The 21,983-nt window shown below is 46.1% G+C and overlaps 1 protein-coding gene across 1 annotated transcript; it reads left to right on the top strand.

Annotated features, from left to right (window-relative positions):
- The first annotated feature begins 5 nt into the window (after positions 1-5).
- On the top strand, positions 6-15,457 carry CYP20A1 (cytochrome P450 family 20 subfamily A member 1). Its single transcript, XM_087733923.1, has 13 exons — positions 6-138; positions 821-870; positions 958-1,124; positions 6,209-6,354; positions 7,033-7,200; positions 7,906-7,984; positions 9,142-9,257; positions 9,664-9,718; positions 11,114-11,234; positions 12,101-12,212; positions 12,856-12,920; positions 14,841-14,930; positions 15,100-15,457. The coding sequence occupies exons 1-13, from the start codon at positions 67-69 to the stop codon at positions 15,248-15,250; spliced, it is 1,392 nt and encodes a 463-aa protein (XP_087590049.1). The 5' UTR covers positions 6-66; the 3' UTR covers positions 15,251-15,457.
- Positions 15,458-21,983: the final 6,526 nt, after the last annotated feature.

Below are 21,983 nucleotides of genomic sequence, written 5' to 3'. Positions count from 1 at the left end.
GCCGGCGGCCCGCGGGGTGGGGCCGAGCCGCCGCTCCCGCTCCCGCCGCCCCGGCCCGGCCCGGCCATGCTGGACTTCGCCATCTTTGCCGTCACTTTCCTGCTCATCCTGGTGGGCGCCGTGCTCTACCTCTACCCGGTAAGGCCGCCGCCGGCGGGGGGAGGGCGCACGGCACGGCCGTGCCCGGCACGGCCCCCGGTGCAGGCGGGCAGGGAGCGGGCGGCCGCGGGGCCGAGCCGCCACCGCGCCCCGGGCGGCCTCGGCCCCTTCCCGCGACCCCTGGGCTCGGGCGGGGCTTCGGGCCCGCCCTGGCGGTGCCCCACGCGGGCGCCCCGCGGCCCGGGTCCTGCCGGGGACGTGGCTGGCGGCTGCGGGAGCGCTTGCCGTGGAGGGCGTCCCCGGCCGGCCGGCCCTCCCTTTGGCACGCCTCATCTTTTGCATGCCCCGCTGAATCCCTCTCGGAGAGGCTTTATCTACTCACCTCGCCGTTTTGCACGTGTTGAGATCTCCAGGGCAAAATCTGGGTGTAAGATCCACCTTGCAAACCTGACCCCTTAAACCTTTATGCAGGGATCTTTCATTTAACCAGATGAATAATCCTGTTTTAGCCAGTGGGACCGGGCACGCACTTACAGTTGATCGGCTTCATAAGCCTTAGCAGGTTTGAGGCCTGAAGATGTGGCTTATCCAGCTTTTGTTTAATGTTTGTAAGTAGTGCAGCAGTATTGATGTGGAAAATCCAGCTCTCCTGCCAGAAAGCTGTGGGGCTTGTATAAAATCTGAGTTCAAGGAGGTTGATGCGTTTCCTTTTACTCTCTAGGCATCTAGGCAAGCATCAGGTATCCCTGGGCTGGCTCCAACTGATGAAAAGTAAGTGCTTTCCATCCTCATATCAATCAAGTTCAGCCTTGCCGGTGGATGCTGTTCATGACCAAATATCTTCATTGTGTTCCTCAGGGATGGCAACCTGCCAGATATCATTGCCAGCAGCAGTTTGCATGAGTTCCTGGTGAATCTTCATGAGAAATATGGCCCGTTGGTCTCTTTCTGGTTTGGAAGGCGTCTTGTTGTCAGCCTTGGCTCAATTGATCTCCTAAAACAACATATTAACCCCAACCGGTTGTGTAAGTGCCCTTTGCTTTGTCTTTGAGTCCATTTGTTCCTTCTGGCCTTGCTGGGCATCTTATGTCAAAGGGAGCTGGGGTTTCATTCTAAATAGAAAGAAAATGAGACTTCATTTGCAGCTGATGTGGTGGTTCAGGTATGTCTTTGGTCCTGCTTATTGGATTTGAATATCAGTGACAAGAGTTGCTGCTGTCCAATGACCATCAAGAAATTAGTATGCTTGTGTCTTTTACCATCTACCTATAGGCAAATGTTTATGGAAAGCATCACGCTTGTTAGTCACTTGAAACGGCAAGGCGAAGATCCTGTAGGAACATACATTTTAAAAGCAGCTTGAAATACAATTTAAGAGGGGGAAATTTGCTAAATTAAGTCTGAAAAGAACTGTGCTAGTTTGTGATAGCTTCCTGGTGTGGTTCAGTGTGGAGGTTTTTAAAGTATTATTTGAAGAAGTTATTTAACTTTTGTTTTTCTTTGGCATGTAGAATTTTGTGCTGAAAACCTCTAGCGATCTTCCAGACTTGGAAGCAGTCAGTGGTGCCGGTAGCTGAATTGACCCTCTTAGTCCTGGGAGGATATTTTAATTTATGGTGTAAGTCTTTTAGGTGGATGTTTTGCTTCCTAAGGTGATCACAGACAATAAGTTAACTCAGTTGATGCTTGCATTTAACCTCTTGTTTTTCCAGTTTTCATCTTACAAGGTTGAATGAGGTGCTGGTTGCACACCTCTGACCTGATACTGTAGGCTGTCTTTAGACACAGGCAGATATCTCAGTATCCCTTTATGCTGGGGTGGTGATAGGTAAGCTTCTTGCACAGTTGCATGACAGACTCAAAAAAAATGGTGATGATCTGGGAAAGGAGTGGGAGTAATGAAGATCAGCAAGACACAGTCGATAGCAATGGCACTCCAGAAGGTGGAAACCTACCCTGAAAGGTCTGAATGCACTCAAGTGTGTTTGGGGGAAATTGAGCAGACAGTCACTTTCTCAAAGCTCAGAGAAGTGGTGACAGGACCCTCAGCAGGCAAGTTCTCAGAAATGTACTAAATTTGGGAGTACCCAAATACTGGAGAAAAACAAATAGGGTGCCTGGACTTCAATGCAGGAAAGATGACCCAGGCAGTTACAGACTAGTCTGGTGTCCTGCTATACCAAGGGACAAACAATTTTTTAAGGGTGGGGATAAATAGGAAATGCATACCATACTTCTTTGATAATTAGACTTCTAGACAAGGAAAGTGGTAGGAATGTGTTCTGTCAGGGTTTCGGTTCAGCATTTGCTTGGACACTGCTTGGGTCATCACTGAAGCTGGTGATAATGGGATATGAGAAGTGAAAGAGGGAGTGAGGCTGGATTGTGTTGAGAAAGAGAAATGCTGGGCTGGGGAAGTTAAATACTCCCACTTAGGTTAGCAGCTTGCCCGGATGGCGTCACGCTGGGACCCCCTGTCAACACAGTGAGGCAAAGTGTTGGAGCAAGGAGATGGGTACCCCTGAGGGCTGGGGTAGCAGAAACAGAGAGAGGAGAAGCAAGAGCAGGCTGTATTAATTGCCTGCAGGATGACATGGCCATGGAAAAAAAGAAAAGGGTGCACTGAGTCATCTATTTTCTGTAGAGAGAGGAAAGCATCTAGGCTATTGCACAAGATGAACATGAGCCAGACCTGGAATCCTGTGTACGGCTCTGACCTCTGTACTCAGGCATGATTTTGAATAAAGCAAGTGCAAAGAAAGGCTGCCAGTGCTTTCAGAGGAGTGGGGAGCCTGTCGTGCAGGAGGAGCCAGGGAAAGTGTGTTCAGCCCAGCAGAAGGAAGAGCTTATGAGGGGATCCTCGTAAAGGCAGCAGCAGCAGGCTTAAGAAGAAGGGTTCTCATGATCTGTACTGAACTCAGACCTGAAAATGCAGTGACGTTAGTTCTATCAGTGCTTTCCTTTTAGCACTGATGCTTGTTAGAAGTGCTCAAACTTTATTACAGGTGAGGAGTCTTACTGATTGTTTTTCCTGGAGCTTTGATGTATAGACAACACATAGTAGCTGAATGGCTGTAGCAGAACAGTTCCTGTACCATTTCCTGGTGAGTGGGAATAGGTGTTGTGGTAGCTCTCAGCCACCAACTGGCTCTGGGAAGCTTGCAGCTTTGTCGGAGACTTGGCCTTGCCTGGATCTCTTCTGTGCACACAGTGCTGTGGGGCAGGAGACAGCCCACTGTGGACTTGGTTATATCCAACTCCTGACTCTCCAGCCCCACCTGAAAACCCTTGCTATGTGACTCCTCCTCAGTCTGCTGGGGTACCTGAGGCCAGAGCTGCTCTTCACAGGTGCCTGCTTGTTGGTTTCCAAGTTTGAGGGGTAGGGTTTGGCTCCAGGAAGCATAGAAAGATTCCTCTCATCTCATGTGTGTGTCACAGGTATGGCCAAACTTCTTGGAGAGATAAAAAGAGAGAGGAGTTGATAGTGGATCTCTCGTGAGATCCTTGAAGTTGGACTAATTGCATTCATAGTTATTAACAGGTTCCCAATGCCAGGAAACTGTTTTTCCTCATGCTTAAAGCAGTGTTTGAAGTTGGTATGTTTTCATGGCCTCTTAAAGCTTGGTCGAGGTTAATTTGCAAGGAGAATTCAAAGGAAATAAAACTTCGCTGCTGATACTGGTGATTCCCATGAGAGGCTCTGGGGAAGCAATCCAGTCCTGCAAAGGCTGTGGATGAGAAGAGCGTGGACTAGTTCAGGATTGCCAGGAGCAATGGGTTTACAGACCCACTTGGAAAATTCCCATGAGTCAATGTTGCCTTTTGGGTTGGGACAATGCACCTGAAGCACATTGAATGCTGGAGATGGGGCTATGGGTCCTGGCCTGTTTGAGCAGGACAGCTTCATTGCTGTTCTGTGTGCATTGGTACTGTGCAGCTTCAGAGGTCCTTTCCATCTCTGATGTTCAGTTCTACTTGGCATTTGTCTTGACTATCCAGAGTTAGATCTTTTCTCCATATTTACTTACAATGGTGTCCAGGACAGCACTCTGAGGTTCTTGGGATGAGGGAGAAGATTTCCTTGTAAGCGGAAGGAACAGTTGAAGTTTTGATATGCTTCACTAAGAGGACTGAAAATGTAACCTGAGAGATGTTTTCAAGTCAAGGACAAAGGAAGAAGTCTGTGGAAGTTCTGGCAGGACAGAGCTCCATCTCCAAGGGGTGGTTTGTGCCTTGTGGAGTCACTAGTCTCCCATAGCTGTGGAGAAATAGCCATTTCCCAAATACAGTGAAGCCGGACCAGCCCTCAGCAAAGGGCAGCCTGGGCTCTGCAGTCCTGAGTTCACAACAGTGAATGTATCAGTGGCATGAGACTGCCAGTTTGCATTAGGGACAGGGGAGAAAAAAATGGAGCCTGTGGCTGATCCAGCAGTTTTCTTTTGTATGCACCAGGAGAGCTGTGCAGTTTCTGCAGGTGGTGGTGCTAAGCATCCTCTGGCCCCTCCAAATGCCTCTGCTTGCCAGATTTGCTGTGTGGGCTTTACCACCAGCCATGTGTCTTTCTGGCTACCCCAGTACTGTGCCTAGCTCTGCCAGGGACAGTTAGCAGGGATTCGTGGCATGAATAGCAGCAGCTACTCCACGGCAAAGTACCTTGGAGGAGGAATTTTCAGCAGCAACTAGAGTCACATAACAGCCTGCTCCACATGGAGAGCCGCAGGTACCATCTGCTGTGCCAAAAGACACATGCACGTAATCCTTGTCATTCAAAGTGGGAAAGAGGGTGAGATGCAGAGCTTAAAAACATTGGAAGGGAAACGATGTGAGAGAAGAGCATTTAGGAAAGTTTACCTTATTCATGCCTCTGGCCTCATTAGCTGCTTTTGTGTCATTAGGTAGTAAGTCCTCCACAGGTGGGAATTGTCTCTTCTTGTATGTTTGTCCAGTAGCATAATGAGGCCCTGATCTCTGCTGGGAATCCCAGATACATCCACAGTTGGTAGAGTCATATGTGTCTAGCCCAGCCTTGATGTTTTCTGATGCCTCAGAGGTTTCACTCTCCATCTGGGAGAAATAAGAGACTGTGATAAACAGTGAAAATATCCCTCTTGAAAACCCCCTGATTGCTGCTTCCAATTAGTTCCTTAAAGATTCTGCCAGTTCTGCAATACTCACAGAAAAGTTTACAAAAAGGGAAAAGCATATGCTGTGCTTTATTGCACACTTTTGCATTGACTCCTAATACACTTCAGCAAATTTATTAAGTAGAGGCCCCTGGTGGTGAAATTCAGAGTTAAAAATCTAACTGAAGTGAGTCACAGATATGGAAGATGGAGGATATGTGGTTTTGTCTAGTTTGTACACTGTTGGAAGCGTCTGTGCGGAAGGAAGGTGGAAAGCAAGGCGATTAGAAGTAGAAAGCATTCTGTATCTTAGTGGGGTACTGTTTTCTGTAAGAGCGTCTCTGCTGGAGGCAGCCCTGACTGAGAGAGGTAGGTGTTAATTTGGGAAGAGCTCATCAGCAGGGAACTCGGTACATGCAAGAGAAATAATGCAGGAGCACTAGGGTGTCAAATGAAGTTTGCTGGGGCTGTGAAGCAGGGTGAGGAGTGCAGAGAGCAACCTCTGTCTAAGTCTGTCATGCGAGCTGATACGTCTTGAGTGCATAGCCATGGTCGGGGTAGGTGGGCACACCAGATGTCAAGGGGGAATGTGCTAGAGGGGCTGCAGATCAGGCTGGAGGAGAAGGGGAAGGAGCATGCCACGCTTACTGCTGTCACCAAGTCAGTGGCACAACCAGCGGCAAGCTGGGAACAATCTTCCAAGGCATTATTACTACAGAGTCACTTGATAGAGCCAGCAGGCAACCTCTGCAGGGGGAGCTGATCACAGGATGGTACCCTGCCATAGAGAAGAGGCCTTAGGAGGTCCCAGCCAACACTGAGCAAGAGAAGCTTGACACCCCAAAGAGACTGTTCCTGGGGGAAGGAGCCATGCCTTGCTCACTGCCCAGAAGTAGCAGCGCATGATTAAAGAGATTGCTGTTTTCATCATCCCTATGTGGTGTGACTGCCTGACTTTCAAATGTGTTTCCTTTATTTGCTTTCAGTGGATCCCTTTGAGACAATGCTGAAGTCCCTCTTGAGGTATCAGTCCAGCCTGAATGGGGATACAGGAGAGAGCCACATGAGGAGGAAGCTGTATGAAAATGGTGTCACCAAGTCCTTGCAAAGTAACTTTGCTCTCATCCAGAAGGTGCGTAACTGCCTTTGTACAGCAGAGTAGCCCTGTGTGGCTCACAGGGGAAAGTTTAGTGAGAATGATCACTCAGATAAAGGAGCTACGTTCAAATTAGTGCTGGAACTATAAGCATCTGAGACAGCAAACAGCCTCTGCCCGTTCAAGCACGGTGTGAATGTTTGGTTTCTCTTAGCTCCAGTGGGTTAGGAGGAAGGGCTGAGCTTGGTGCCTTTTTATGCCAAGATAGCAGATGCAGTTAAAGATACTGGAGCATCTGAATTCTAGATTTATTTCCCAGGACAGGAGGGAGGAGCAAGGAACCAACTATTGGGACCACAAACAGTTGAAGAACTGTTCTGTTGATTCAGTCTGGCAGCCAGAATATTATCTGTTTTCCCAGCTTGGAGCTACTAGTATTGAAGGTTTTAAGGTTTCTTTTGAGGGGAAGGGGAAGGAAGAGAGGAGGACAGGGCTGCCTTGTTGGGGGAAAACCTTGGGAAGAGGCAGAAGATTTGAGGCTAAAATGTTACTGTTTAAGTTAACAATGGAAAGAAACCCTGGAAAGAGTGTAGCTTCATGCCATAGCAATGAAAGTGTGGTCTGCCTTAGGAACTGGGTGGGAATGTCTCCAGGGTATGTTTGGTAAATAGGCTGCTGATATTACTGCCAACTAATGGTTCCTTCCCTCTCAAGCTGTCAGAAGAGTTGCTAGCCAAATGGCTCTCCCTCCCTGAGGCACAACACGTGCCACTCTGCCAGCACATGCTGGGCTTTGCCATGAAGTCTGTCACGCAGACAGCTATGGGCAGCAGCTTTGAAGATGACCGGGAAGTCATCCGATTCCGCAGGCACCATGATGCAGTAAGTGTCACAAAGAGCGAGGAAATCTCCTATTATATTTTTCCACACCAAGAGCACACAGCTTGTGTCTGTGTACAGTTTAGTACAAGCTACTGCTGAGACTTTAACATTAAGCTGACATTAAGCTTAAGAGCTTGAGGGCTCTGCCTCAATTGTCCCACGCTGAAACTATCAGAAAGATCCGACTGCTGATCCTGCTGTCATTAGTCTAAGGTGTTTCTAAAGGATCTGTGGGGATTGGGAACTCAGATCCAATGGCAGTGGAGAGGTGTTTGGTACCTAAGTCAGTTAAATTCTACTAGGAATGCCAGTGCAACTTCTCTTTTTCAAAGATCTTCTGAAGGCTCTGTCACATTGTGGAGAAAGGAAAATCTGAGGAGGTCCCAAGCTGTGTCCACACGTGGGGATGTTAGATCTGCTGGTGATAGGGTGGGAAAGAAACAGTTTCATCTCCCATTCAAGATTCCCATGTCTTTTCCCCTATAGTTGTAATTACAGTTGTTTCACTTCAACTCAATTTCAGCGATCATAGATGTAATATCTGGAACGGGACATGGTGTCCTAAAGAGGAGACCGGTTCCGTATTCACAGGAAGTCTTCATTTTATTTGGTGTTTTTATTTTCCTGAACAGGGAAGAATAGAAGAGTCCCGGCAGTCTCAGCCTGTGGTGAGTGATGGTGCTCTTCTCTCTGTCCTTCTTTCAGATCTGGTCGGAGATTGGGAAGGGTTTCTTGGATGGGTCCCTTGACAAAAACATGACTAGGAAGAAGCTCTACGAAGATGGTAGGTTCCTCCCAAAATCACAGTCTTCCTCCCGCTCTGATTAATACTTGGAGTTAGCTAGTGTATGGAAGCACTTAATTTGTCCAGCTGTCTTGGCTTTTCTGCAGTTAATCATTGTTCCATAAGCTACCAGATGTGTCCTCCTTACTCTTGCATAAGATCATTGTTTTGGAGTTGAGTGACAAGCCTGCCATTGCACAAGAAGTTTGTAGGACTAGAACTCTAGTTCCAGGTCTAGTTCTAGGGTCTGTCCAGTCTGGAGGCTGATAGAAGATCCTGGGAAGTATCTTGTGCTTGCTCCCTTCCTGTTCTGTTCCCTAGTGTCCACTTTTGACATCTGTCTCCACCTAGTACAGTTGTCTGCCTCCAAGAGAGGCCAAACCAAGAGGCTTGGTGTTTAAGTGTTGCAGGCCTTCCTATGCGGAGAGGAGGGAGGAAGGGTAGTTCTAAGATGAAGGGGCTGAATTGGGCCTTGGTAAATCAAGTTTCAGATCCAACTGCTGCTCCATGTTTCCTGGATAGTCTTGAGTAGGCCATTTAAATCGGACAGCCAATGGCATCTAGGTCCCTAACTCCCCCCAGTTCCCACAACAGCCACCAGGCACCCAGATATCTTCAGATGTGTGGACAATTTGTGCCAAAACCCTCCCATGTTTTCCCCATCTTCCTCTCTGTTTGTGCAGACTCTTTAGCACAGAGCCATCCTCTTACACCATGCTTGTAGAACCCCTAGCAAAAGGGAGACCGTCAGTGGCTGGAGGTGCTGTAACACTTTAGTAATTATAACTCTACAGGCCATGAAGTTATCTGGCTCAAACGTTTTTTATGGGGGCTGATTAAACACGTTTTCTGATGGTTCAACACTAACTGTTATTTGACTTCCCCTTACGTGATTTCAGCTCACAGAGTACATGTCTCAGTTACACCTGTAAGGGTGGCTTTTTATAGGCAACCCGTCTTATTTGGTTCCTATATTTTCAACTAAATTGGAGATGCCACCTTCCAAATTGACAGTAACATGTAACAGAGGCTGCTTCTGTAAGTGAGCCCAGCAGGGACAGCTGGTCTGAAAATCTGCTTGGGGGAGATGGATTTGCTTCTCTGCAGCACTCAGGATGACCAGGTTTTAAAATAAACATTTCTTTTTCCTTCCAAAGCTCTAATGGAGATGGAATCAACCTTAAGGAAAGTTACAAAGGAGCGCCGAGGCAAATCATTCAACAGGCATGTCTTTATAGACACCTTGCTGCAGGGGAACCTGAGTGACCAGCAGGTCTGTGCAGCTGCTATGTCATTGTACAGTAATGGACTTTTGCTATTACAAGCTCATTACATTGTAGCCTTTGATTAATTTAAGTTTTTGCATCTTAGGTCAGATTCCTTGCTAAAGCAGGGTTTCTTGTTCTTTTTCCATTCCTACAATGTTTAATTGCATTAGACTTTGGTAGCTTTCCTTGCCACTGCTTTGTTGCTATTTTTATAAATCTGAAGTATGCTAGTATTAAGCATGTCTCATGTGCCATTCCAGTGGAAGTTCTGTAGAGTTCAGTCTGTGTCTTCTAGATGTATTTCCTGCTCTCTGCACTAAAGGGGTTTCACGCACTTCAATGGAGAATGTGCCACTTCTTATCTTTACAGTCGTATGAACTTCATTCTCTGAAGTAGATTTTATTTCCTAGATTCTGGAAGATACAATGATTTTCTCCTTGGCAGGATGCATAATCACTGCTAACTGTAAGTATAGATTGTAGGCGACTTTCCATCCTTACACTCAGCTGTCTAAAACTGTGTGTGATGACATGAGACTTATTCTAGGCTAATAAAAAATTATATTCATCATTCTGTTTCTCCTGAGCTACAGATGCATAGAGGAAGCTAATTTTACAGCGGACTCTCGACACAGCCTCACAGCTAGTGAGTTGAAACTAAGCTGTGTTTGACAATCTTCCCAGTCTTTTGGTGAACCTTAGAATTTCTTCCCATTGCTTTTTGCTTGCACTCTAACCCCAGCCAACTGATGCTAAATTTGATGAAAAAGCACCAAAAGATGTAAGCCACAAAGATCATGTTGTAAAATAGGTTCTGGCATGTGTGAGCAGAGTGCTGGAATCTCACTGGCCGCTTTGAATTTCTGGAGGATAGGTGTGTTCCATGTATGGAAGACTTTCAAAGGAGCTACTTTGGGATTGGTGCAAAAATTATGGAAAAAAACCCAAACAAACAAAACAAAAACCAACAAATAAAAATACATACTGGAACTGTGTAAAACCTCTTATGATAGGGGGATGATTATCAGGCCCTGTATCTCAGCCAGTGGGGCCAGGACTCCAGAGAAAACCTCCCAGGTGCAGCTGGGTGTTAAAGAACGTGGAAAGTAAATTTGGCAACTATGATAATACTCTCCCCAGAGAATATCCTCTCCAAGTACTGAGGAAGACTGTCATTTTAAGGGGCTTGACTCCTCAGGGATTCTAGATAGTTCTCATGAATAGACAATTTGGAGTGGTAGAAACATATCCTTGTAGCTTTAGGGAAACTGCATCCTACACACTTATTTCTTACACAAGGTTTCTTTTTCACTCTGCTATTGAAGATCTCTCTTGAGTACCTCACAAAATAGATGTAGGGGAGACAAGTGCTGGCCATCCTGCTGCACAGAGCTATACTGCTCTCTTCGCTCCCTGTCAGGAGCCCCAGACATTGGCTGTCTGGAGCACTCACCTGAGATGTGCTGGAGAAGCCCCCTAAATAAGGGAATTTTCTGATGCTTTGGACAAACCAGCCTTTCGTTTGCATGGTTGGTCTAATAACCCTGGTTCCCCAGGGTTTGTTGGCCTGTGTGGTCCCTTCCCCAGAGCTGTGAGGCTGAATGGCTTAGCCTCCTGCACAGCTCCCTAAGCTCTTCATAGCATTGGAAAGAGAATTTTAGCTTGCAGGGTCTCTTGTTACACAGGAGTTCAGCCTTTACTCCTGCCACTGAATACAGAATCAGTACAGCCTGCTGTGAACAGAGGTCACCTTTTTCTGGGTCAAAAAGTAATGTTGCAAGTACAGGAAGTAAGAAAACTGAATGCAGTTTGTAAAGGATTGAATTTTCTTGGTCCATTCTTGTCTTGATTTCTTCCCCAGTATGTACCTGGGTAGTCTACTTCCTGACAACCTCAGAAGATGTTCAGCAGAACCTCTACAAGGAGATGGACCGCGTTCTGGGGAAGGGACCAATTACACATGAGAAAATTGAGCAGCTCAGGTGGGTCCCATGGAAGGAACTGCAGAGGAAGGTTATCTCATGTGGTGGTGACAGGGACTTCATGTGCTGGAGCCTGATGCCCAGCCTATACTGGGCCAGGAGAAGGCATCCAAAAGCTACTCCCTTCTTTTTTCTGGAAGTGATCAAACCACAGGATGACTTGCACCACAGAGAGAATCTGCTGTAGGGCTCCAGACATGGGGACCAAGCTGCTGTCTTCATGTTGTCTATAGAAAACCCTTTAGGTTTGTCAGCAGAGGAGAGCACAGAGCTGCCAGGCCAAAATTTGTTTGCTTACTGTCTTGTTTGGTTTCTGTCCTAGTTTTCCAAAAGTAGAGGTAATCAGTGATTTTAATGGTTGGATTAATGTTAGACATATTTAGAGAGAAAGCATGGAATAATCTTTTCAAAGGGTCACAAAAGTAGGATGATGACTGGTCAACAGTGTGCCTTTATTTTTCATGCATCTGGGTGCATTTTGTATTTGGACTGGTGTTAGAGGTTCAGTAAGGGAGTATTGAGTATGTGGGTTTCTTGCTGCTTCTTGTACAGGTGAGAGGTCCAGGAAAAGGGCTGGTGTGTTTATGCTTTTTAGCAGAGTTAGTTTGGTTTAAAATCTGAAAAAAGTGTGGTGAGGAGAGATTTCGATAACCTTCCCTAAAAGCTGATAATGAGATTTCATGCTTCTTGCAAAGATGCTGAAACTCCTTGCCAGAAAAAGAAGTGCCTCAGTGTGGCTTGAGACGGCTCTGGGAGCAGAGTGTGACCCTAAATGCAGAAGGTTACTCAGCTCTCCTTGCTGCCACAAGGACGTGGACAAGCTTCTCTCTGGGAGTGGTAAACTAACCAAGTCTTACTGGTTGCAGATACTGTCGGCAAGTCCTGTGTGAGACAGTACGAACAGCAAAGCTTACTCCCATTGCGGCACAGCTGCAGGAGCTGGAGGGCAGAGTTGACCAACATACCATCCCCAAAGAGGTAGGGCAGTACTGGGAGCACCAGCCCACTCTCCTTTCCTGGAGGGGAATTTGCTGTTTCCTCTTCTTCCCGTGGAGGGGTGAGGCAGGAAGACCATTTCTTCTGACACAGTGGAACCTGAGCAGCCGCTCTGTCATCTGAAAGTACAATTTAGCTCAAAGTTTGCCCTGTAGTTCCTCTGTGGGAGAGGCTCTGGGAATTCATGTTCTCTTGCTGAGCAGATTTGCTTCTGGTTCTGGGTCCACCAGGGATGAATCATTTTTAAAGGGGCTTATGGGCTCAGTTCTGCATAAAAAAGAATGATTTCAGGCCTGATCATATCACCCATATTTCCCACACAAAGTAGTACCTTCCATTGCAGAGAATAAAGTAGTCCATGCATACATGCCAGCAAGAGTAGAGGAACGGGATCAGACCCTCTCTAACCACCAACAGTTGCAGCATGGGCCTTAGAAGTTAAAATCCTAACATCTGGGCATGGATTATGGAAATCTGTAGATGAATATAGAATATTATCTTTTTAATCCACCTAATAAATATGAGTAGTCTACAGAATAATCATCATCCAGCAGGACTGTCCAGAGGTGTCTTTAATTGTGCATTTCTTTCTGCTCTGACATACATCTCTTAATTTTCTTTGCAGACACTTGTGCTTTATGCTCTTGGTGTGATGCTGCAGGATAGTTCGTCATGGCCATCGTCATACAAGTATGTAGAGTCAAGACTTTTATTGCAACTAATTCCTTTCCTTTTTTGAATTAATATCCTTTAGATCTTACAGCATAGCCTGTTTGGCTGCAGGGCGTGCCTTAAGCAGATTTTGGAGATGAAAGGGAGTCTGTAAGAAAATCAGTTTATGAAGGTCTTGGTTTGTTTGTCTCCATGGGTGGGATTTTGGGGCAATTCAAGTCATGATCCTCCCATGCTCCAGTCTGCATGTGTGTATGTGTTTAATAATTTTTTTTTTTGCACACACACACACACACACACACACACCCACCCACCCACCCACCCCCCTTCCCTGGCAAATGCTGGTAAATTCTTTTTAAGGTTTTCTGTGAGAGAGAAACAGGGATTTGAATGGCTTTTGGGATCACTGCTTGTCATCATGGAACAATGATGCAAGGGAGGAAATGTCAGTCTGAAGTTTTGTTTTTTCAGGGGGAAGGACAATGCTACCTCATTACTTCTATCTGTGAAAACAAAACTGGATCCAGGCCAGTATTTTGGAGGTTAGAGAAAAAAATTGCTGTAGCTTCCTGTGGCCTCCAGGTGGCAAATATTAACACGTATCTGACTTACTTCACTTGGGCTGGGAAAAAAATGTAGGTCAGCTATTCTAGACAGAGAGAACCAACAGCTGAGATTTAGGAGAAAGAATAGAGCCTTTAGAACAGCGCTTGTCCTCTCCTGCAAGTGTAGCTCTTACAAAAGGTTCAGGCATTGACGCACCGACCTACAAGCATCTTGGCAGGGGTTGCCCACTAGGATAGGACACGCACTGTGTGTAGGAAGGGTTTGCTGAGGCCTCGTAGGAGGGACAGTGAGGACTCCTATGAACACTGTGTGTTTATTCCAAGGAGAAGGAGGTTGATGTTGAGGTTTAGCCTGAGGTAGATGTGTATTTCTCTGACGGAGATAGATCAGCTGTTTGTGATCCTTTCACCTACCTACTGTACAAAAACACTGTGCGTGGCTATATACACTGTACCCTCCCTATTTTTTTTTGCTAGGCAGCTGCATTTTCTTTCCTATTACAACATCTGCAGTTTGCCTCTTCAGGGGGAATGTAAGTTTGATGCTGCTTTTGCTGAGGGTCAGCACCCACGTGCCTTTTCACCTTGGTAGAAGCAGAGCTTGGATGTTCAGGCAGGGAGCCAAAGGCTTGAAGTATCAGCAGAAATATTTAGCAGAAAGTGAAAGAGAACTGCCTTCCATCCATCAAAATTCCTGTTTGTTTGGGTTTTTTTATTTTTAAATTGAATGATATTTTATTAGTTTCCCTGTGGTTAGTTGATTATGGGAATCTTGTTTTAACTCATGCCAGCCCTGGATAATAGGGCTCACAGCCTCCACCATCCTAATGCTGGAAACCACTTTTCTCACTTGAATGAGTCACCAGCTTCCCTCCCCCAGCAGATACACATACATATACACACACCAGCTGCTTGAAGAGAAGGGTGAGGGGCAAGGAGAAAAGGGAAATATTTTTGGAAGTGAGAGAGGAAGGGACACGAGGAGAGAGAGAGAGAGGGAGATAAATCAGATTGTGTGTACCCTGGAGGGGAACAGAGGGCAGGTAGCAGCATCAGCTCAGCTGTGTACTCAAGCTAAATACCCACTGCTGAGAGGTCATGCACATTAGTTCCAGCCCTGTGTCACACTAACTCAGTTTATCAGCATTTTGACCAAGCTGGGACACAGCTGACCAGCTGGGGACGTAGATGGAGTGGATGCACAATTGCCTTCTTATATCTGTGTGGAATTACCCAGCATGATTTAGAGAGAGCAAATTAGTGAGATTCTGTATTTTGTTGCCAGTTTCTTACCTCTGTGTGTGTGCACGTGTGTCCGGGGAAAGGATCCCGTGCCCGCACAGAAAGCCTCAGCGTATTTTGTCTTTGGTAGGTTTGACCCAGAGAGATTCAATGAGGAATCAGCCATGAAAAACCTCTCTTTGTTGGGTTTTTCAGGAAGCCAGGAGTGCCCGGAGTTGAGGTGAGCATAGGGAAGGAGGTCTTTGTGTGTCTCTGTGGCAGACAGGAGAGAAGGTGCTTTCAGCCTCTTCCTGATACTGCTGAGACAATCTGTCCAAGCTGGCACTTGTCCTTTGGCAGACTTACATCATAGCAAGGTTTTTATTCTTTTTTCCTGCCTCTTCCCTCAGGTTTGCCTATATGGTGGCTACAGTTCTGCTGAGCGTCCTGGTAAGGAAACTGTATCTCCGCCCAGTGAAAGGACAAGTCATGGAGACCAAATATGAGCTGGTAACCTCACCAAAGGAGGAAGCCTGGATAACGGTGTCTAAGAGAAGCTAAGAGCAAGCAAAACAAGGGGCTAAAAGTGCCAGCAGTGGAGATCTGAGCAAGGGTCTTAGGGGAAATCATGCTGGCGCCGCATTGACTCACTCAGCCAAGGAATTTTACATCCAAATTTTGTTACCTTCCACGTTCTTAACCACATACCTCTCTTGGGTACTTTTTCTAACTCAACTAGTAGTCATATTAAAGTAGATTTAATCTGTATGCCTTTTTTACATTTGCTTTTGGATCTCTGGCCAAACCATTGCAAAGGAAGCAACAAAACCTTGCAGTGGTGTATGTATGAACTGTTGGGTGCCAGCTAGTAAAAGACCAGACCTCTGGTTAATCCAGCCCCTTTCCAACAGCAGCCAGAGCTGATGAGACTGCCTCTCTTATGCAGTGGAATGCTTCTTCATGGATCCTAGCTAGATAAGACCTTGGAGGCACAAGGACAAAGCCTTTCTCTCTATATAGGTATTTTTATTCAAAGTGTCTTTCCTTCCCTTGAGCTATAGCTATAACTGTCAAGAAGAGCAGATACATCTTGTGAGAAGTATGTGTGAGTGTGTGTGAGAGAGAGAGAAAGAGAGAAATAAAAGTGGGGCGGGAATTGCACCACCGGATCTCTTGCTGTGTAACCCCACACTGAGAAATGCTAGTAAACCAAGAGGAATAAAATTGGTTTGGCCCCTGAGAAAACAGAAGCATCAGTAATAATATAAAGAAATGAAATAAAACCACAGAACAAAGCCCTGAGAAAGGGATTCTGTATCCTGACAGGTCTGAGGGCAGTGTCTAATCTAATCAGCATCAGAAACTGACAGATGCTTGCAATTCGTTCAGCACTGGGTCAGCATGAGACTGGTCATGCAGATACTGGAAAGGGAGAGTGCTGATTTTATAGGGCTCTGGATTAATGTTATACTTAATAACTTAAAAGCCTTTCAAAGAATCCTTTTCCTCCTCCAAAACGGGTGCCAGTCAAAGCAGCATCACATGCCACGTGTTCACATGCTTTTCCATGCTTCTTTCTTTCTCTTTTGGCCATCACAGGCCAGCTCCTGAAAGATTTTTCAGAGCCCCACTGAACGGCTTGCAAGGCAGGAACCTCTTACCCCGTCGTCTCATTGGAGTAATTGCCACCTGAGTTCCTTTTCAGGTTGTGTTTCTCCCTTACCCCCCTGCCCCCCTTACATAGGATCACCCTTTACCTGATCTTTATGAGTCTTTTCCCCCTAAACCTGACTTCTCTGTTCCTAGCACCCTTCCCACCCAAAAGCTGTGTGGTGGTAGGTGAGGTGTTGCTCAGGCTGCAGCTGCCCGAGCTGCTTTTGTACACAGCTACCGATGCACCACAGAGCAGGCCAGGAGCGTGTGGCTCCCGTTAGAGCTACTTTCTACCGCCTCTGGAGACAGGGCACACTTTATGTAGGGACACATACCTGGTAGCTGCAATTCCCATTTCTACAGACGTTCCTTTCATTGGCACCTTCCAGGTCAGGAAACGTGCTGCTCTTATAAAAATGTTTTGGCTCTTGCATTGCCGCTGAGTGCCAGCCTGAATGCAGTCCTGTCAGCTCTTACGGGGTTAACATCTGATGCCAGCCTCTGTGGGCACCAGACAAAGAAAATTCTGCTCTTGGGTTTAATGTGTCAGCTCTGCTTTTGGTGGAGCTGTAGAGATGCAGATCCCCCTCAGTGTAGTTCGTGTTGGGGAGAGGTGAGACAGAGATGCTGTTCTGTTTTTTGTCTGCTGGGCAGAAAAAGGAGGGTTGTGCAGTTCAGCTTGCTGCCTCTCTTGCATTGATTTTTATAATGAACTGTAAGAAAGCTCTTGCTAATCTGACCTCCATTTAACTGAAGGTTGGTCATGTCCCCAGATGGCAATTCTTGTTAGGCTTTGCTTCACTGGTTATGCAGAAAGGCCCGTTTTTTTTGAAGGTTGCAGATGTTTCCTAAACCTTCTGGAGAAATCAGTGTGGTAAAGGATTTTACCTTAAAGCATCCCTGGTGTGCAGAGGAGGCAAAATGGAGGCTGTTATTGCCTTCTTGGGAAAAAATGGTAGGATAGCACTGTCCATGCTAGGAACTGGACAAGGAATAGCTGGCTGTCATATAAATGAGTGGCGAAGATCTGCTTTCTTGCAGCCATGTTGTAGGAGTGAAGCTTTCAGACACCACAAAAGCTTCCAAAGTGTAATTGTCTGGCACTTCTGTTACAGCATTTCTCTGTCTTGCTGGAGCTGTACAGGCCAACTGCCTTGCAACAGCCCTTCCCCAGTTACAGGAATCAAAAATGGGAGTAATTCCATATAATTTGTTACAAATTTTCCATGAGCCTGCAAAGGTATTGCATCCCGTAAGACTGTGCTCTCAGTCCAGGCCAGTAACCAAGCCTGCTACAGGAGTCCATGACTGATATGAGAGAAGAATGTGGCCCAAAGTGCTGGAGGAAGCCAATGATTAGTTTGTGTTTGCTCAAAACTGCTGTCAAAAAAACACCCTGATTCATCAGTTAAGGAAATGTGTTGAGCGTGGAGGGAAAGGAGGGGGGTAAGGCGCTCTCAAGCATTTGTTATGCACTGCTCGGAGTGACACTGAGGTCACAGCCACATTGTTTGCTGAAGTCTGTAAGATGCCATTCGTCACTCTATGTGTGCTGGTCATTTCAAACAGCCGAACTATCAAGATTTAGTGCAGCCCTCATCAGCTGAGCTGTGGATCCTTTTCTTGTGCAGCAAACCCCCTTTTTTGTATGGGAATGTTCGTGGATCAGAGCTTTCTTGTGAAGTTTTAATCTATTTTGTTTGGAGGCTTGAAATACCAGTTTTGTCCCATTTCTCCCCTCACCCCTTGTCCAGCATGCACTGTCAGCTGGCTCTTGTTTGGCCTGGTTTCCTAAGAAAGACTTGTGTTCATACAGCGTGCCCACCTCCCCCGTGATGTTTGGCCATCTTCCCCTTTCTCTTCCCACAAGAAGTAACTTCTGAGCCCTTGGGCCAAATGAGCTGCATTTGACAGGGATCAGGGTTTGAAATCTCAACACTGCTATGTTCCTACAAATTTTGTGGGGAAAAAAAAAAAAAAAAAAAAAAAAAGACTGCGCATAGGGAGTCTATGCTAGACGTGTCACAAGATTGCAGCCAAAGCCGAAGCATTGTTAGATACCAGCCTGGGGAAAAGCCTGAGTCAGCGCCGGCGCTGTAGCAGATAGCCAATCTCGGGAGTCCAGTCAATAGAGAACAGAGTTTTGTCAGACCTGCTCAGACCCACGCACTAAGGACATATCTAAGGCCCAGAGATCCCTTCTGGCTGTAGCATGGGGATGCGGGCAAGCATTGCAACCTGTGGGAAAAAATGCCTAGTCTAGGAACAAAGCCAAGAGGGGGAGGTTGCTTCTATAATATAGGGAATTATTGCTTTTTATGCTTCATATTCCTGCTCTACACGAGAAAGCTGCTTCACAAATTCCACAGGATGGTTTTGAAAAACATACAGAAAAGCTGTCATTTCATTCCTTGGACTCTTACTGTAGAACAAGCTTCTACAGAGGGCTGCAAACTCATGGAAGGTAAGGGGCTAAATATATCTCTGTGCCTATGCAACCTGCTGCTCTCAGGAGCAGGCAGCCACCACAGGTGCTGAGAGCAGTCAGGCCATTGCTAATTGAGTGTCATGGCTGTTTCTGGCTGACAAAGCCTTATACTTTTGCCCCTTGTACTGGTGGCAACTGGTGAGACAGTTGTTAACATAACTTTGAGCACAGCAGACAGCTTATTGAGCTAGCCTCTCACTACCTCCAAAATATCCATGAATGGTGTTGCCTCTAGATTTTAATTAACCTGGGCTGCATATGGAGCCATTATTGCAAATTAGTAATAGTCTTCCGTTACCAGCAGTTCAAAGACTTGCTGGTAATGGCTGTGGCATGCAGCAGAGAGTTGAGGGCTGTATGTTTTATTTTCCATCATTAAATGGAAAGGATGGTCTTGGCGACTTCTGTCCTACTTGATGCAAAAGTAAATGTTGGTTGTCGGGCAGAGTGGATGTTTGCTGATTTAAAATAACTTGGGCAGCTCTCGTGCCAGCTCCCCCATTAGCTGTGCAGTTATATGAACCCAGGGCTGCTGGCAGTCCAAACTGGGAAAACAATACATCTATTTCACCTGCATAGTTCGTTAGTGAACATTTTGGTACTGCTTAACTCGCAGGTGAGTAGCATTGCCTTCTCACTCTTTCTGTCTCAGGTACTGTTCACGTGTTCTCGCTGACAGCAGGAGATATCTGTAGAGTCTCACCCCTCAATAGGGCTGTGTATAACCTTCCCAAGGTCTCTGTTAATGCTACCAAAGGGGCTCCCTGACATTGACACTTGGATATAGATATATCCTGATCAGCAGAGTGAAGTCTACACTTCATTGGCTTCCTTTCTGTGCTCAGATCCTCTTGTAGCTTTGGGGCAAAAGGAGTGGGGTAGAGCAATACCTTCATGAAAGCACTTTGAGCATACAGGACTTCACCCACTTCCCTACCCCTTTTATCAAGAGTGACAGGGAAGGGAAAAAAAGGCTTCTAATGAGAAGGAAAATCTTCATCACTTGTGGGTTATGCCACCAGGAAGTGGAACTGGTGGTATTACCGTGGCAGCTCTTGCTGCTTCTTTCCACTTGTCCGAAGCAGGAATTGCTGGAAAATATTCCAGGCATCTTCCTCTGGAGCCTGAGACTATGTACCCATCTTGGCATCCCTCTCTAGTTGAGCTCAGGACTGTTTTTTAGCAATCACTTTTCAACTAAACAAAAGGCCTGTTTGACATCTCTTGGGGTTCAATGCCAGGTTTTTGGCGGTAGCAGACGGGGAAGAGGAACTACCACATGCAGGAAAAAAAAGACGAAGAAAATGTTCCTCACATATGGAGGGTGGGGAAGGAGAAGATAAGGGTTTCCATGGCAACATTCCTTGAAGATAAGTATTTTTAAATCTGTGTGAATTTTAGCATTCAAAACACAGTTGTGTTTCCCACAAAAAGATTTGGGGGAGGGCTGGAATGGAAAGAATTTTTTCCCCTACTTTTCAGGTCATTCCTATTTCTTTCACAGAGGAGCCTGAAGCCAAGATAAATGAAGTACGTGCAATTGCTCTGATGTTAATGCTCCTGCAAAGAAAAGCCTTGCTTCCAGAAGGCAAAAAGCATCAGTCATAGCTCTGTATCTGCACCAACATCTCTGGCGCAAGCACTTGATCATCTCTTTAACGGGAAAAGTAGTTTAAATAGATCAATGCTAGGCCAGTAAAAGGTCACAAGGACAAATCTTGCAGGATTCCACATTAAAACCAGTGTAACTTGGAGCAAAATCTTAATTATAATTGACATACAGATAAGTGATAGTAGTGGTGGTAAGGTAGCCAAGGCCTTTTGCCTTGGCCAAAGAGGAGAGGCTGCAGAACTGAAAGGGCAAAGGAACCAGGTAAAATGTGTCCCTGGTGAGTGTCTCTGTTACCTCAACGACAGTGAAACATCACTGCAGGTGGGCAAGTGATGCTCCAGTGACGCTATTAGGCAGGAAATGTTTGCCCTTTATATGGGGTATCGGTGCTGGGGCCACTTCTGAACCTCTCTGAAGCTTCTCTGCTCCAGTCTCTGCAGTGCTGAGCAACTCACGGGCACTGGCACGCTCTGCTCCCACCTCCCTGCTGGCATCCAGGCAGGTCAGCTCTGTCACAAGCCTGGCAGCGAGACATCCAATGCTGCGCCTCCTTGGCTGCCAACTTTCTAGTCTCACCAAAAAAGGCTTTTTTTTTTTTTTTTTTTAATCAGTCTCTTCCAACTCAGTAATGACTCAGACACTGCAGCAAGGGTAAAGCGATCATCTTCCCCTTCAGAGCTTTACGGCAGAAAGCCCTGGGTATCCTCTCTAAACGAGAGCTTGCTGGGCCCAGCCATCAGCTGGATTCAGTTCTTTAATTTAACTGATGGAATGAGGTGCTCCAGCAATGCTGTGCATCTGCTGGCTCAGGGGCTGTGTTTCAGCAATAGACTAAATGATTGCTACAAGTACTTTCTTATCAGGGGAGGCTGGGAGGGAATGAATAGTCATATATAAAAGAGAAGATGCTATTCACCCATTAAGGCTCTTGCCCTGACCAAATTTCCCTAGGCCATGAATCCAGGAAAGGAGCAAAAAATCTACTAGAACAGTAAGAAAAATACAGTAAGTCATATTTGGCCATTTATCTTTTGGGGTGAGGGAGGGGAAGCAAATAAAGGTATCTGAAAAAGCAAAGTTCATATTGTCAAAAGTGTGGAAATTGGCATTTGGTAGCATTGTTTCCTATTGGCTGAGACCCTGATAGAGAATAAGCAAGGCTCAGATCTAGCTAAGGCAACTTTATTACCCTTGTCAACTTCCCCACATCTTCATTGATAAAGCCTACTGCCAGTGTGGAAAAAAGCTGCGCTTTTATGTCACTGTTGGATCCTCTGTTGGAATTCACTGTTGTCAGATATATTATTTTTAATTCTGGGAATAATATTCATGCCCTGATGTCAGCACTAACATGAAAATGCATACTCTGGCTTTGTAGTTTCTTGGACTGAAAAGCAACTGACTTGCTCATGCCAGGGCTTGTTAGCTGTGAGTTATTGATTATATATACCATGTCTATTCCTTCCCTTCCTTTAAGACCACTGGTGTTTTGTGCTGCACACTGATGCTCTGGCTCCCAGGCATTTGCCTTACAGCTGAAC

The sequence above is a fragment of the Nipponia nippon genome, unplaced genomic scaffold (assembly GCF_047370975.1).
Source record: "Nipponia nippon isolate SJK-2023a ecotype South Korea unplaced genomic scaffold, ASM4737097v1 scaffold_5, whole genome shotgun sequence".
In the NCBI taxonomy this organism is placed as follows: domain Eukaryota; kingdom Metazoa; phylum Chordata; class Aves; order Pelecaniformes; family Threskiornithidae; genus Nipponia; species Nipponia nippon.
Note: the sequence above shows the minus strand (reverse complement) of the source record. Positions and strands in the feature narration are given on the sequence as shown.

Coding starts and splice junctions, on each gene's coding strand:
- CYP20A1 (XM_087733923.1), top strand. CDS start 67: ATGCTGGACTTCGCCATCTTTGCCGTCACTTTCCTGCTCATCCTGGTG. Junction 7,201..7,905: donor TCCGCAGGCACCATGATGCA/GTAAGTGTCACA, acceptor TCCTTCTTTCAG/ATCTGGTCGGAGATTGGGAA. Junction 9,719..11,113: donor ATGCATAATCACTGCTAACT/GTAAGTATAGAT, acceptor TTTCTTCCCCAG/TATGTACCTGGGTAGTCTAC.